Below are 16,348 nucleotides of genomic sequence, written 5' to 3' on the forward strand. Positions count from 1 at the left end.
TATAATTTTTCATGCTTTCTGAAAAAAATAAAAACTGAAACCTTCTTTCAGTCTGTGATGAAGCGAGGTGAACCCATATCATAAAGCAGAGCTCATACTCCACAGGATTTGTGAACAGAATGCCTATCTGATTAACAAGTCTTCATCCCTCCAGCCTCAGGAGGCAGCACTCCTGTAGCTCCAAGGCAGGGATTACTGAGAAGCCCAGGGAAAGTGCTCCAGTAGTAAAGACATCCAAGCTGTGCATCTCTTCCCTGCTGGGGGTCAGCTACAAAGAGAGCTTGGGGTGGGGGGGGTGGCTAAACTGGACGAACACAGATGACCACTCTGATCGAGCCCAGATATGGAAGCTCCAGCTTGGGAGCTAGAAGCACCAAGCAGGTGCTTCAGAGCTGGGCAACACTGTCTTCCAGGTTGTTAAAAACTTCGGTTTTAAAAACCCAAATGGTTTTACCACCATGACTTCTTTCCAACTCAAAGCTGTAGGTTACTTACAACCCAAATCATAAGCACATAGACTGTACACACAGATTTTTTTTTTTAAATCCACAAATAAAAAACACTGTAAAAAAAAAAAAAAAAAGACAGTGAGTTGAAGTCTTGTCTTTGTCCAGCTGGGCTTGCCCTGGAGCCCTGCCCCTCACTCAGCCCTGTTCCTGCTCTTCTGGCCCTCGGTGGTCCCTATTCGTCCTCTGTGGCAGCTGTCAGCATCCCCTTGTCAGTCAGGTGAGATTTGAGCATGTTGAAGATGTGGAGCTGCTGATCTGGCCTCAAGGTCAGGAACTGCTGAACCAGCTTACTCGGGTTAGGGCCCCTAGAAGAGGATGAAGAAACAGCACTGAGCAAAGCAGGGACCAAGCAACTTCAAGGGCCTGATTATTTAAGTAGCTGCTCCCTCTCTGGATTCTCTACTAATGGAGGGTAAGGGTCCTCAGGGAATCCATAACTAATAGCAACTGAAAACTGCATTCACACTTGGTTTTTTTCACTCAAACTGAGAAGTAGCTAGAATTCTAGAATTTCACCACTTAAAAATCCACTAACTTGGTTCAGATGGAAAGGTACTATACCTGATAAAACTGGCAATATACACATTGACAAAGGTGGCCATCAGATACTGGCAGTCAAAGCGATCCATGATGCCTCCATGGCCAGGAATGGTATTGGCAAAGTCCTGTTAGAGGAGGGGAAGGATTGATGAGCCTGGCCTCAGCCAAGTCAAAGCCTGGTTTATGGTCCCACCTCAATGTCCAGCTACTGTACTGAATAGCTGAGGACAACAGAAAGTGAAAAGTACGTATTGATTCAAATGCTGAAGCTGTAATAGGACACAATCTTATTAAATTACAAAATGTTTCTTTTGAAGAAAGAATACATTAACAAATATACTGAAAATCCAACCACTGAATTTTCTTAGAAACAATGTATCTTCCTTTAACCTACTTAAATTCCATGCATCGGTGAAGAAGAGCACACATTAATAATCAGAGTTCATAGCTTGGTATTTTGAAGCGGGTGGTGGCTGATAAAGTGGGAGAGGAGGAGGAAGGCAGAAGATGGGTGGAAAAGGGGCCCAGCTAGGAGACAATGAGGGGAAAAGAAAAGGGTTTTCCTACTTTGATTTTAAAGGCTCGCTTGAATCCACTAGCGAAGAACCCTCCAAAGGGGCCAATGAGTGAAGCAAAAGTGGAGAGGGCAATGCTGTGAATCTGGAAGGGGTACATCCGGACTGTTTTCTGAAAAGAATAAATGAAGTCAGTTGAGATGCCTGCAAGCCCAGGCTTATTACTTGTTAACATTAAAAAACAAACAAACAACAACAAAACCACCTCTTTATGAAACTACTTCTCTCCCCCCACCCCAAAATAATTTAGGAAAAAGACTGGTTTGGGGGTTTTTGTTTGTTTTTGGTAAATCTCTAATATATGGCTTAATAGAGGACATTAAGGTACTACGCATTCAGTCTACAGCAATATGATGTTTTGGTTGAAGTGTATGAAGAAAATCTAGCCCTACAAGGACACATTGTTGAAAAAAGGAAGAGTATTTTAGCACCGTCTTTTCAGATAATTATGGGTATTCTTCTCTGATACTACACCAGAACTTGAGCGGTAGTTTTCTAAAAATTTGGTGCAATGTGGAATCTGAAAGCCTATCAATGACCATTTGAATGGATCGTTTACCCGTGCATGACTGTGTAACACCATGCACTGGCCATTTCAAAAATACTGGTTCACTGAGTTACACAGATCTTTCAAATGTAGACAAATTTTGCCATACAATGTCAAAACGTCATATGTTAAAATCACCACAGATCCCTCAGAAAAGCCTTTAAGTATTAAGAAGCTGTCACACTTACAGTGGCAGGTATACACTTTCCAAAACTCTAATTTGTACTTGAAAGCCAAATTTTATCATTGGTAACAACTACTGTCAGTTGTTTTCTTGAAGTGACAGACTCACTTTGTTTCTTTTCAAGAAAAATGTCTGCCAAAAATCCAAATCTGAAAAATTATAGTTTGCCGGTTCTTTTCAAGTAAAAATTATGTCCCCATAAAAAAGCCGCTAGTTCAGCTCGTAACTCAAGCAGGTGCACACACAGTCTTCCTTTAGGTAAGCACTGTCCTGCAGCATTTAGCAGGAGCATTTTATGTATAATTTCCATTTCGGTACCAGAGCATTAGAAAGGTGTGTATTCAAGGGTCAAGATTTAATAAATTTAATAATTTTACTATCTCATCAAAGACATTCTTAAAGTGAGCTGGCTGAGTCTTCCTGTGAGTATGTGGCATAATGAATTCAAGGACAGTCCAGTTTAGTGCCACTGCCTTCACTCATGCTAAGGTGCCAGCACTGCTTTTGCACCATCATGGCAAATGTTGACAAAGTGAAAAAGTGAAACTTTCTTCATTATGTTATGAAGAAAGTACAGACCCCCTGAGAGGACCTCAAGGTGCCCCAGGATACAAAAGCACACTTTCAGAATCCTGGTCTTAATGATTTGAAGCGGGAGGAAATGTCTCCTCCTGTCCTCACCCTGAACTGACTTGAGCAATTCTCCAACCTGGGGCTTACAAGCTTTGGGGAGGGAGGAAGCTAGTTGTTTTTGAGGGAAGGCAGTGGTGGAGAGAGGGCTCTCTCTTTGTAGTCACTATCCAGCCAAGGATCATTCGCCCCATGTGAGTGGCACATACCCAGCCAATGACCGACTGGATCACCCCAGGAATGTTGTACTCCTGCAGACGAAACAGGTCCGAGGGCTCACAGTCCACAGTGAAGCTGTTGGTATCATTGTTGTACTCCACGGGGCAGACAAAGCATCTGTACCCGGACATCACATAGGACAGCTGAGGATGAGAACAGACAGACTAAGGAGACAAGTTCCAGCCATCTTGCCTGGGCAGCACGTGCCTGGTTCAGCCAAGTTCCTCACAGTGCCTAGCACCCTAAGTGCAAGCTATGCACTAAATCAGAGGTTCATATTTCACCATATGTGTATTTTACCTGTATCTGGAAAACAAAAAATGGAAAAGAGGCTGATGGCCCACTGAGGCTTCAATGTACTTGGCTCCAACAACCAGGCCCTGAATAAATCCAGGAAAAACCTGAGGGAATTTGGGCAAAGAACTACAAGAAGTTTCACCCATTTGGAGGAGCGATGGTCCATTTTTCTCAGGATCCCTTAATTCAAAATGGCAGGTGGTGAGGGGAGTGGTATAGTGAGAGGGAGACAACCAGGAGGAGAGAAGGCTGAAGAGCAGTAAGTAGGGGGTCAGCCCTGAAGGGCAGCTGGACAACTTTGAAAAGGGGAGAGACAGGCCTGAGGGTCAGAAGCAGCGAATGGTGCTCTAGAAAGGGCTGGGAGATAATTCGTCTCCAGGAAAGACACGCACAGGAGAAAATCTGGGTTAGAATGGCATATCCCACCTCACCTCTTACTCTCAGGCAAAATATCAATTGCCTGGACAAGAATGCCATCTCCTGAGTGTTGCCAGGCCTCAGACTGAGAGGAGTACAAGGTGTGCACGGCCCCCACTCCTCTACTGCTTAAAGACTGGCAGATAAAGGACAGCTGGCATTGCCCATGCCATGTTCATGCCCTGCTATAGGGCAAGGTTAGGGACATGCTCACTAGCCATGGATGGGCTTTGAAGGTGGGTGGGAGGCCTCTGCCCATCCCCCACCCAACTGGGAGCACCACCTACCAGAAGGCCAAATACCACAGTAGCAAAGCAGCCCCCGATGAAGCCTTCCCAGGTCTTCTTCGGGGACAGCTGTGGACAGAGAGCAAGTTCTTAAAAAAAGGCATTTTGATAACTCTAGCTTTGGGAATAATGATTAACTGTTAAAAGTCTTTCTACTATTAAAAAAACTCATTCAATTAAACCACCTCACCTTCTAAAGTACCCCATACTTGGTTTCCTTGTTCCCTGTCTGATAGCCCTCAGTTTCCTTTCTGTTTCAATTGGCCAAATAATTTAATTATATTATAAAACAGCAAACTATTTAAATGATAACACTCAAATTCAGATCAAAGCCACAAAAGTGTGCCTACACCGTCTATAAAAATATTTTCCCTATTAGCTCTTTTTTTTCCTATGAGTAGTTGTCAAGTCTTCCTCTGGCTTTTCTCTTGAAGCTAATTTATTACTAGCCTTTCATCAGGATGACATAAAGATGTACACACCAGCTAGATCTCTTCTGTCTCCCAAGCTGATCTACTCATATTGAAAGCACCACCCTCCCCTCACGGTGATGGTCCATGTTAGGGTGATCCACTTACCTTGATGAGTGGGGTTCGACCAAAGAAGAAGCCAAACATATAGGCCATGATGTCATTACAGATCACACAAGAAATGGGGACAATGAACCTAGGAAATAAACCAAAGTAAGAATCAACACTACCAAGATGATAATACCTCAAAAGTCCACAAAACAATGCCACTCATAAATTTCAGTACCAGAATAACCCATATAGTACTTATTAACCATTAAGAAATAAGTTTAAAAGAAATAAAATGCCACATAAGCCATACCTAGTACCCAGCACATAGCAGCATTCAAATGTTTACTGAATGACTACTGAATAAATGGAGGTGGTACCCTATAAAATGTCATTTGTTCTTTTTTCATTATAAAGTAATATAAAAATTTAAAGTGTAAAGAAAAGAAAAAATAAAAAGTTACCTTGTTTCCCCTATCCCTATCTCCATTCTCCAAAATAACTACTTTTAAACATTTCTGACTTTTCTTCTTCTAGTAGTTACTTCCATAATCCTAAGTAATACATTTATTATCTATTTCATAATTTACCTTTTTTTTTTTTTTTTTACTAGCTCTACTAGCTCCAGTGAGCCCAACTTTTCCCCAGGACTACACTGAGAGCAAGATCAAGTACATATAGCCAGATTTCTTCTCTGCCTCCCTCTGCTGGTCTGGTCATCCCCACCATGAAAAAAAAGGGACAGTTTCCAAACTTGTACCATCTCTCTCTTCTCACTTTCTGCTCTCTGACAGTCACTTTTTTCAAATTTTCTCTATTACAGTTTAACATAACATACAAAAATCCTAGCCCTTCAACTACAGGCAATATTTTCTGACTTCCTGCTTGTTAAGGTAGGGATTTAGAGCACCTGTATCCACCCAACAACCCATAGTATTTACTTTGTTGAGGCTTCTAGCAACATTCTCTGCTCTACACCTATAATTAAGTCTTGAAGGTTCAGTCTAAAAACCAATAACTAGAGATTTTAATATGATTCACTCTAGAGCCAAGTGGTATGTCTAGCCCTGAAGATGAGAACTTAGCATGAGCCCCTCTTTAGAATTACTTAACAACACTCTGAAAGAGAGGGAGAGTACATCTCCTCAGGCCATTATCATTATTTTAAACATAATAATGCCATAAGGCGAACATTTAGATGAGCTAGTCTCTGTTCTAAGCACTTCACATATTTTTACTAATTTATTCCTCAGGCAGTGGGTACTACTGTACCTTCACCCTGAGAACAGGAAACAGAGGCACAGTTTGGGATCTTAATCACAGTACTTTAGCTCCTCATATACACGAGGATATGCCTTCACATTTTCACTAAAAGCATAGCTTCTTCAGTCAGCCTACTGATTTCTGTCAATGGTGATAGACGTCCTGCTGAAACCATTGCATATGTGGAATAAAATCTACTAAGTATATCATTCTTTTGACACATTGCCAGATTCCATTCGCTAATAGTTTATTTAGAATAGTATATCTATAATCATAAAAGAAATCAGTTTATCATTCTTGTTTCTCCCTCCCTATGGTTTTATCAGCTTTAATATTAAGGGGTGGATAAAACTCAGCTGCTATCATTGGTCATTTTTTCCAGGTGTGGATTCTTATGCAATTTTCAAAGTTCTTTTATAGTTACTGATCTATTCAAGTTTTCTTCTTTGTGATTTTTACTCGGTGACCTCTTGTCAGGAAATCATGATTTTTTCTTCTAGATTTTCAAATTTGTTGCCATATAGTTGCATTGCCTTTGATTCTTTAAATATCCCTACACCTGTTAGTCTAGAACAGTGGTTCTCAAAGTGTAGGTCCCAACCAGCAGCATCAGCATCACCTGGGAATGTACCAGAAATTCAAATTCTCAGGCCCCACCCCATAGCTACTGAAGCAGAAACTCAGGAGTGGGGGTGCCCAGCAACCTGTGCTGCAACTAGGCCTGCAAGGGATTCTGATGTAGCTCAGGTGAGAACCTCTGGTTTAGACAGTTCATCAGAGTTTCTCAGCCCACCTATATGAAAACACCCACAAAATAAAAGGAAACCCCCCCCCAACATCACTCACCAGATCATTCCTTCAAACAGGTTGTGGATAACAAGATGTGACTGGGTTACAACAATCAGTAATGTTACATGGGTCCAGCCAAACTGCAAAAGAAGATAAAGGATAAACTTTACCTAACAGTTTAGCTTGAAAGGAACTTCAAATAACCGTTAATACCAAATAGAAAATTGCTAAGAAACAGGTAGGAAAGATATCTGCTTCTGTACCTGCCTTACAGGAAGTGAAAAAGGTATAGAACAGGCCTCTGAGAAGAACTATGTTCCCCAGCTACAGCTGCCATCAAAAGGAGGGCCCATATGGCCCATTAGTTGGTCCTTCTATGCTCCAAAAGCCTGGGTACTTCTCATTTTCTTAGTAAGTATTTATTGAGTGCTTAGGACACTCAGAGAGGGGATGTTTTTAGGTTGAGGGAGTGATATAGCAGGCAGGATATCTATGGGCAATGCCTAAAGCTTCACCTTGAGCCTTACCTGGAGGCCACCCTCAGGTCCAGAGGGCAAAGACTACTTAGGGTGTAAATTACATAACAGCGATTGGGTCTAGGTGGAAAAAGAGCCACCAAACTTCACTAGGGATGCCTCCTTCATCCTCTAGGTTCCAGATGAATAAAAACAGACTGCATTCCAGGGTTTTGATTTATCACTGAAAGGATGAGAGGCCTGTGGAGTTTCCACAGAATTTCACTTATGCCAAGAATTTTGACACTGATGAGCATATTTCCCTTACCATGTAGAACTGCAGTCGATAATGCTTCTTGACCAGACTCAGCACAAACATGCAGAATCCTAGTTTGAGGAAGAGGAGGAGAAAGGGCAAAATGAATCACATTCTGCATTTATCTTTGTCCTAGTCATTTCCTTTAGCTGTGTTAAGCAGTCCTTTGCTAATTTCCTGGCAGCAGTTAACCAACCAGGGCACAAATTCATAGCCCAAGGGAATAAAACCAGATAAGCAGTCAGAAGGAAAAAATGACTCCTTCAAGACAATTAAAGGAAGACAATATTTTAAAATCTTGCAGACTACACTCAACTTAGGACACTGTTCACCAGATAGAAATGTTTTGATCCTAGAGCACGGGCCGACAACAGTCAGGCCAGCCGCCTGTTTTTATAAACAAACTTTTATTAGAACACAACCATACCTATTTGTTTACATATTGTCCAGGGTTCCTTTTGTGCTACAATGGCAGAAATGAGGAGCTGCAACAGAGACCCTATAGCCCCCAAAGCCTATAATATTTATTATCTGGACCTTTTAAGAAAAAGTTTACCAACCTCTGTCCTAAAGAACAGGCAGAAGGGGGATCTACCTGGTATGGGGCCAAGGCCATCCTTGCATCTCTCTCCTACTGACCCATATGACCGAACTCTCCAGGAAGAAAAGGGATTTTACCCATAAGTGTGCTGAGTCCCTCAAAAGTAGCCCTGCCCAGAAGAGAGCACATCACTATTCAAGACCCCTGGCCTCCCTTTGTGGGGCTGCTCCCAGGCTCTGAGGCATGCTCTCTATCCTCAACACAGCAAACCTCTCAGAAGTGGACTTCATATTTTAATAGCCAGGTGTCTTTCACGGAGCTGAGTATTGCCATCAAGCTGATGAACAACAGGTAAGACTGAAACTTATTAGGTCAGAACAAATTTCTCATATGCCTCAAACTGGCTTTTAGGGTAACTATGAAGAACACATTACTAGCATTACTGTACAGTCTTAACTGAGTTTAGATTGACAGAGCACTTTACTGTTTGTCAAGTTGCAATGTATCTTGACACACAGTAATGCTCCTGTTTTAGCTTTAGATTACAGAAGAGCTAACTGAGATTCAAAGAGTAAGCTCCTGGCTCCTTTGAAGTCACAGGTCTTTTTAAACCCAAATCAATAAAATTTCTAATATACTGCAATGTCCCTTTTTTTTAAATTAATTTTTATTGGAGTATAGTTGATTTACAATGTGTGTTAGTTTCTGCTGTACAGCAAAGTGAATCAGTTATACATATATATATATATATATATATCTCCACACTTTTTTAGATGCTATTCCCATATAGGTCATTACAGAGAACTGAATAGAGTTCCCTGTGCTATATATACAGCAGGTTCTTGTTAGTTATCTATTTTATATATAGTAGTGTATATGTCAATGCAATGTCCCTTTTTATATACAAGTTCCTGGGTGGTTTTTGTTTCAGTCACGCTGCAGAATCTCTGCCAAGAGGACAGTCAGGACAAGACCATGCTATGCAGTCCTCCAACAGAGGCTGGAACACAAGGACAGGTGGCACAAACTCAGCCTCCACAACCACACAAGCCCCTTGGTCTCATTTCTCTTAGTAAAGAGCTGCTACAGCTCACGTAAGGCAGAATCCTTAGCTCTGCCCCCCTAAGTGGTCAGAGTTAATGTCATCAAAACCTTACACTGACCAAGAAATGCCCCAACTCAGCAGACATGCAAAAACAAGACATACACAACTGGTGAGCTGCTTGACTCATACCTGTTAGATAGAGAGTAAAGGAAATGAATCGGTGGTATTTACTGAGAATCCGCAAAGGTTCCTCTCTCTGGACCAGAGTGAAGAAGTAATCTGTCACTGTTTCGCCATAGAAGAAATAATTTACACACAGTAGAAAGTACCTGTAAGAGAATACAGGTCACTGCCAAGGGGAGCACATGTGGCCTCTCCTTTAAAGCGAGGCTGTTAGAAAGCTTCGAGGACCAGAGGTCCACCTGACCCCCAAGACCCCCGGGGGCAGCTCACACAGGGACAAGCAGATCACCATTCCCTGTTCTCTGGTGACACTGAAGGTGAGACGTTTATCTAGAAATTTGTGGCTTTCATTCACTCTCCATTTATCATAAACTTGGGACTCAAGTTTTTGCCCCTTCTGTAGCATTACCAGGCCTAACTTAACACTCAAACTGTAAGACAACCCTCTGAAAGGCACCTCATCCTGCCTCCGCAGCCTTACATCCACTCTTCCTGACACAAACCTTGCACACCTATCAAAATGGACTTCTCTGGCTTTGCCACCTGTCTGCTTGGTTCCCTTCTTTTCCCTGCCTGGAACATCCTCTTCACTTACCCAGTTTATCACTCGTTGCTCAAATACCATTTTCTTCATAAAAACCTTGCATGACCTAACATGATATCTGCCTCCCCTGCATTTATTTCTATAGTACAAAGTATTTGCTCCTTCCACTAAGCAATTAATTATGCTTCAGACTGTCTTCCTCTCTGATGCCTGGCTTTGGCACACAAACCTTTCACTAGCACTAACTCTTCATCTGTTTATAACCTCTCTCCTCTACTGGAAGGAGCTCTGAGGAGGGAGAAGACATGGCTCATATACCTTTGCGGCCTCCCTGGTGCTTCTGAGTATGGGAACCAGCAGCCCCACTCTAAACACTCAACAAGGATCCAGACAAAGAAGAGAGGGGAGAGCTTCTCTCTTCCATTTTTTCTTTTTTTTTTTTAATTGTGGAAGTTCAAGAACTCCCATACTGGGTTTGTTTTCTGTTATGTGAAAAACACTTCCTTTGTACAGTGACCACAGTCAGGGGTCACACATCCTGAGTATGTTAACAAAATTCATAACATTGCTTTCCAGCTATAGAAGACCCACAAGAGAGACCTACATCTTAACCCAGGTGGCAAGCACAGGCCCTGTGGAGACCGCGAGGCAGCTTGTGCTGCTGGATGACGAGGAAGCATCTCTCAGAGGATGTGTCCAGGCCAAGTCCGAGCACATCAACTCCCTTGGCCATAACCAAGTTGCCGGGGCCCAAAACACTACTCTCTGGCCTGGTAAGTAATGAAATCAATGCCCGAGACCCAGCACAGCAGGGTGAGAAGAATCTGTATTTGCCCGAAGTCTTCTCAGGACTACACAGTACTCTGCTCACATGTCACCACCTGAGAAGAGTGTGGTCAATACAGCAGCGAGTTTCAGATCAGGAAGGGGTCTCGGACATCATCTGCACTATAGGTTTTGATCCTGTTTTTGCTTCAAGACAGCCAAGCCCGGAATTCCCTGGTGGTCCAGCGGTTAGGACTCTGCACTCTTACTGCCGAGGGCCCAGGTTCAATCCCTGTTCAGGGAACTAAGATCTTGCATGTAGCGTGGCGTGGCCAAAAAAAAAAAAGCCAAGCCCCTTCCTAGGAGGAGAAAACAGAGTTCCTCTGAGGAGCCCCGATCCCCTGCACTCAGTCTCACTCCTGCTCACTGGCACCCAAGGAGCCTCCGAGGAACTAGGGCTCCAAAACCACAGTTTGAAAAGCACTGACTAGGTCTCAACCATCTGTTTTAAAGATGAGGAAGTCAAGTTCCAGAGATAGCAACACCAGCACTGACAACTCCCAGATAATTCTTGTGGGATGCTGAGATACTAGAGCATGAAAAATGTACTGATATAGAAAAGGGGGGGCCATTGTGCAGAGTCTGAGGAATCCAAATACTAATGCAAACACAGTCACAGATGCAGCTGGTCTGGTTTCTTCTGAGGAAGAGTCCAGACTCTGGGTAACTACTCAAATGCTCCTCACAGGCCAACCATACAGTCCGGCCTATGCAATACTTGGGTCTCAAAGGTGCTGTGAAGGTCCATGGCCATCACAGCCTCCCTCCCACCATGACTGTAAACACCTACCACAAAACACTTGTCCAAATCTGTTAAGGGTTTCTGTGGGGCTAAAGAGCTTACCAGCTGAGGGTTCTGAACCAGGGCAGGTCATAGGAGTGGTAGACATTGTAGCCAATAGTGATAATCTCATGGAAACACTTAATCTGAACACACATCACCTGCAGGACACAAAAGAATTACAACACTTGTCAACTCCCCAATTCTTATGATCTTTGGAAACAGAAACCAACAGGTCATGGGCCTTCAAGAAAAACCACTATATTTAAGAACAATGTCGGTCCTTCAGTGATTCCACTCTCCTCCTTTCTCTCTCACACCACCCCACAGGGTAGTGAGGCCCTTTAAGTCACACAGAGTAGATGCAATTTCTCACAATAAATATATGCTTCTGAAAGTTCAATTAACTTTTTATTGTAGAACACCCCCCCCCCCGACCTTGGGACTCAATATCTTCCATTCTTGACTTTGAATAGAAATACATACTTGAAAAGTCCCAACTGCTCTGCTCAGCACTCATCTGTTAGTCATTTGACCCTGTCCATGACAGTGGGAAGACTAACAGCAAAGTACTGTGGACTGGGATTTCTTAACAAAAAAGTCCTAAAACCTAGGAGGGAGACTCCAGGAAAACAAGAAACAAAACCAAGAGTCACACAGAATCGTAGCCAGGGTCCCAGTTTGATCAAAGAGCTGAAGTAATAAAATCAAATTTTAAAGTGATCCTTAATTCACACACAAATAGCCCTCCAGTTGGCTGCTGGAAGGTGAGAAATCACAGCTATTCTAAGGCAGATGTGGTCTGAAGAGCCTGGACCCCAAGTGATTCCCAGAACCAACCCAACACCTGGCACTTAAAATGACCAGTCCTGTAGGGAAAAGTGAAGGCAAAACTATAAAACAGTATATAAATGGCACTTACAATCATCATTAAAACCATTGGTCCCAGGTAAATGATGATGAAGAAAAATGCGATCATGGCCAAAGTCAAGATGCCTCTCACCCACCAGTTCTTCCATCTAAGTTAGAGAGGAGGGGAAGGAGAAAACATGTCAGGGGCCCAGAAAGAACTGAGGCACAAACCCAAGGGGGATGGTTCTTCCTGGGTTGAGAGGGCCCTGAGGTCAATCCTTTCCAGGAGTGTGTCCTTCACCTTGACAGAGGCAGTAGCCCAGTAGCCACATGCTGGGAGGAGCAGAGCCGCCAGAGCCATCACATCATCCATGCTAAACTCAGCAAGTCCTCCAAGGTCCACAGAAAAACACACCCAGCTTGTGTCTTAACGAAGAATCAGGCAAAAGACCCGAGGGAACAATGCCCTCTACTTCTGTATCTACTTGGACGGCTTCTATGGGCTTCTCTATCTAAGGAAAAAAACATTTTTCCTACAGCAGAATCCTACATTGCTCTGACCCTGCATTGCTATGGCGATAACAGTATCAAACACAGTGGTAATAATAGCTATCATATGTATGTACCTGGCACTTCTATAAGGACTTTACATGTATTAACTGATTCAACCCTCAACACTACTAGCTTTTACAACAGATGAAGAAAGGGATGCACAGTTCATACACCTGTGAAGTGCTTAAGCTGAGATTTGAATCCTGGGAGTCTGGCTCCAGAACCCATGCCCTTAACCACTGCACAATACAGCCTTTCAAAGGGACAAATGTGTGGGAGGCATGCCCAGGAACACTCTTAGATAATGTTTTAGGGTCTTATAGTTTGCCTTTTTAATCTGCCCACGCAGCTGGTATCGGAAGGACTAGAATCTTAAGGGACCAAAATTTTAACCCTGAATTCACCCAAGTTGAGATGTTTCTCAATTCTTATAGGAAAATTCAAGGAATGTCCACAATGTATGTGTGTGAGAGAGGGAAAACTGAACTCTTAACTAGAAACTTGGGCTCCTCAGTGTAAAGCAACCTGCCCATTAGTCACAAACCCCAAGGATCATTCATCTTCATGTGCTGTGTCAGTGACCACCCCCATGTCCACTCGTTCCTCCTCCTTAGACAGCACCTCCCAGACAGCCTAGAGCACCCTTCAAGGCCAGATCCACCCAGGCGGCGCTCGTAGTCACTGTTAAACACTAGATGATACTCAATGGAGCCCTAGGCAAAGGCAGGGGAGACTGTGGCCAATGAAAGCGGGCAGGCCTGCACCTCACATTCTAACAGATGTGGGCTCCTGCTACAAGACTGTGGGCTCTCTAAGGGCTTCGGGTCTTCCATGGCACTTGGAGACAGTGCAAGACCCCAGCAAGCACTTGCATCATTAAGCCAAGCTACCTTGAAGACAAGTTGGAAAGGGCCCTGTTGAGGACCTCTGGGGTATCGTCTACAGAGGTTGGTAGGGTGACAGCTTCCACTCGGCTCTCACTGTCCGATGCAGTCTCTCCATCTGCCTTTGCTTCTGCCTCCGACTCCTACATAGCAGAAAAACAGAAGAGGAAAAGGTCACAAGCGCTGAGTAGGATACTGGGTGTAGACATCCAAAAAGACCCATCCACCTTTGAGAACCCCTCTCCATCAACACCTAAGTCACACAGGGAGCAGCCCCTGCTCTGCCACAAGCTATGGATGCTCAGAACCACCAAGACAGCCCGGGCTCTCTCAGGGAAAGCTGGGTGTTCAAGCTATTGCCCCCCGCAGCAGGGCTCCCCAAAGTCCATGGTGTTACTTCCAGACTTCACAAGAACACCCCATAAGGAGGCCAGCCCCACTCAGTGTGCAAGCCCTATGGGACCACTAACTCGAGTCACTGCTTCACCAGGACTGGTGTGTACCACTGCCCTCTCCCAGCCACCAGGCCTGGGCATCAGCAGACACTTTGATGTCACTCACAGAGTTGCCACCAGACCCCAGCCATATAAGGAAATGCTCACAGGAACTCACCCTGCTCCCCAGCCTGTGTGAAGGGACCAGAGCCATGCCAACAACAGGTTCTCCATCCAGAGTACCATGGAGCAGGCTGCTCTACATCCTAGGGACCATCCTTCTACTCAGAGCTTTTATTTCTTAGGAGAATTTAGAATAGCTGCTGTGAGAAGAGGTGCAGGAGAAATCAAATCACTTGGAATCAGAGTAACAATACTACACAGTATTTGAATAGCCCTTCACAGTTTTGAGAGCATCTCCCACACCTGTGAACATCTGAGCAGCTCTGGGAGGAAGGGAAGGAAGACGGAAAGATCCCTGTTTACAAATGAAGAAACAGGGGCTCTGAGAAATTCGATGGCTGGCCCCAAATCTCCTACTAACCAGGTCTCTGACTTCAGTGTGTTCATCCCACTAGATTTCCTTTTATGTAAGCATCTCGGAATCCATTTTATTCTTCAGTAAGAGATTCAGAATAAAGTAAACTGAAAATGGCAAAAGGATGTTTCACCAAAGTGTCAAAGATTTCATTACATACATGTGCAAACAAAAAGACAATTATATCTTTCTTCAAATTGGACAATTTGAATTTCCCTGATGACTAATAAATATATGAAACTGAGGATCCCTTCACATGTTTCTTGGCCATTTGGATATCGTCTTCTGTGAAGTGTCTGTCAAGTCATTGGCCAGTTTTCTACTGAGTTTTCTTGCTTTCCTTTTTATTGATTTGTAGGAGTTTTTTTTTATGTTCCAGATTTAAGTACTTTGTGTCACTAACCTGTTCCTCCAGCCTTCTCTAACCCCCACGCCCCACCTCAGTCCTTCCCTTTCCTACAATCAGACCTTCTCCCTCCAGCTCAACACTGGCCACAACGGGGACTTGGTGGGAGATTTTATAACTGTCTTCTGCCCCAACTGACCATAAGGTCCCGAAAGACAAGGATTATAACAACTTTTTCTCAGGATATCCTCATGCCCGGCACAAAGATACTTACATAAAATACTTACAAATATATGTAAGGATGGTGGGAGGAAGAGAGGAATTAATTCCAGGTGTGGTAAAGCTGCCCCTGCCCTCATAGAGACAGCTGTTTCTAAATTAACTCACAACTGTGATAACACCACAAAACAGAGGCTTTAGTGCAGAACTGCTGATACAGAGACAGCAGGCTTTGGTAAAGAACTTATGGAGGCACTTTGCTGTACAGCAGAAATTAACACAACATTGTAAATCAACTATACTTCAATTTAAAAAAAGAAAGAACTTATGGAGGTGGCCTCATCCGTAGGACCTGAGGGGAAAAGCCACAACTTCCAATGACGGGGGTCAGTGCTCCTTCCTCCGCCATGCTTAGCCAGTGGCTCTGGACAAGTCACCCAAGTGACTTGTACTGTGCTTCCTTCCTCACCTAATAAAAGAAGCCCAGAAAGGACCCTCCTTATCTGGTAGGGGTTCCCTAGAAAGATTTAACCAAACCCCCACCCAGAGCTGTGCCTATTCCACTGCCCCACAAGGTTCTGAAATGCATGGATAATGTGGGATTATCCCTCTCTGATGAGACTGCGTGAAGACTGAGGCATTTGGAACAGCTTTCCATTCTTCATGTTAACATTATCATCCTCTCCCCATCAGCTACCATCAGGAATATGAGGTAACGATGTTGTGGGATTATCTAGATCTGACCCCTCAACCAAGGGGCTTCAAAAATGCAAGTACCAGAGCCCCACCAAGGCTTCCCACAGATGTTCTCCAGGAGTATCTAGAAGCCACAGGGGCTGAGGTGAGCACAGCAGGCGAGAGGACACAGGCATGCCTGCATGCACACACACAAGCCCTAGCACAGTTTATTTTTAACTTATCCATCCTGTTGTCAAGGAAACTCACAAAGGCTGCTGGTTCCCCAGGCTAGGAAGGGCAGGAAGGAACCCAGGCAGAGCCCCTGCAGGGGAGGGGCAGGGACCTCCGGCTCGGTACTAAGTCTCTGGACTTTGCAGGCC

General features: G+C 43.9%; 1 protein-coding gene across 1 annotated transcript in view; it reads right to left on the reverse strand.

The window, feature by feature from the left end:
• Positions 1-486: 486 nt before the first annotated feature.
• CDS2 (CDP-diacylglycerol synthase 2) overlaps positions 487-16,348 on the reverse strand; it is a 61,116-nt gene continuing 45,254 nt past the window's right edge. Inside the window, exons 2-13 of the mRNA XM_082857412.1 lie at positions 13,760-13,896; positions 12,388-12,484; positions 11,529-11,626; positions 9,322-9,461; positions 7,559-7,617; positions 6,833-6,915; positions 4,784-4,871; positions 4,206-4,274; positions 3,195-3,347; positions 1,617-1,736; positions 1,071-1,174; positions 487-814 (exon numbers count right to left, since the gene is read on the reverse strand). Coding sequence (XP_082713538.1) covers positions 682-814; positions 1,071-1,174; positions 1,617-1,736; positions 3,195-3,347; positions 4,206-4,274; positions 4,784-4,871; positions 6,833-6,915; positions 7,559-7,617; positions 9,322-9,461; positions 11,529-11,626; positions 12,388-12,484; positions 13,760-13,896 — 1,281 coding nt within the window. The 3' untranslated portion in view covers positions 487-681. The remainder of the gene's footprint in view (positions 815-1,070; positions 1,175-1,616; positions 1,737-3,194; positions 3,348-4,205; positions 4,275-4,783; positions 4,872-6,832; positions 6,916-7,558; positions 7,618-9,321; positions 9,462-11,528; positions 11,627-12,387; positions 12,485-13,759; positions 13,897-16,348) is intronic.

The sequence above is a fragment of the Leucopleurus acutus genome (genome assembly GCF_964270905.1).
Source record: "Leucopleurus acutus genome assembly, chromosome: 16".
NCBI lineage: Eukaryota > Metazoa > Chordata > Mammalia > Artiodactyla > Delphinidae > Leucopleurus > Leucopleurus acutus.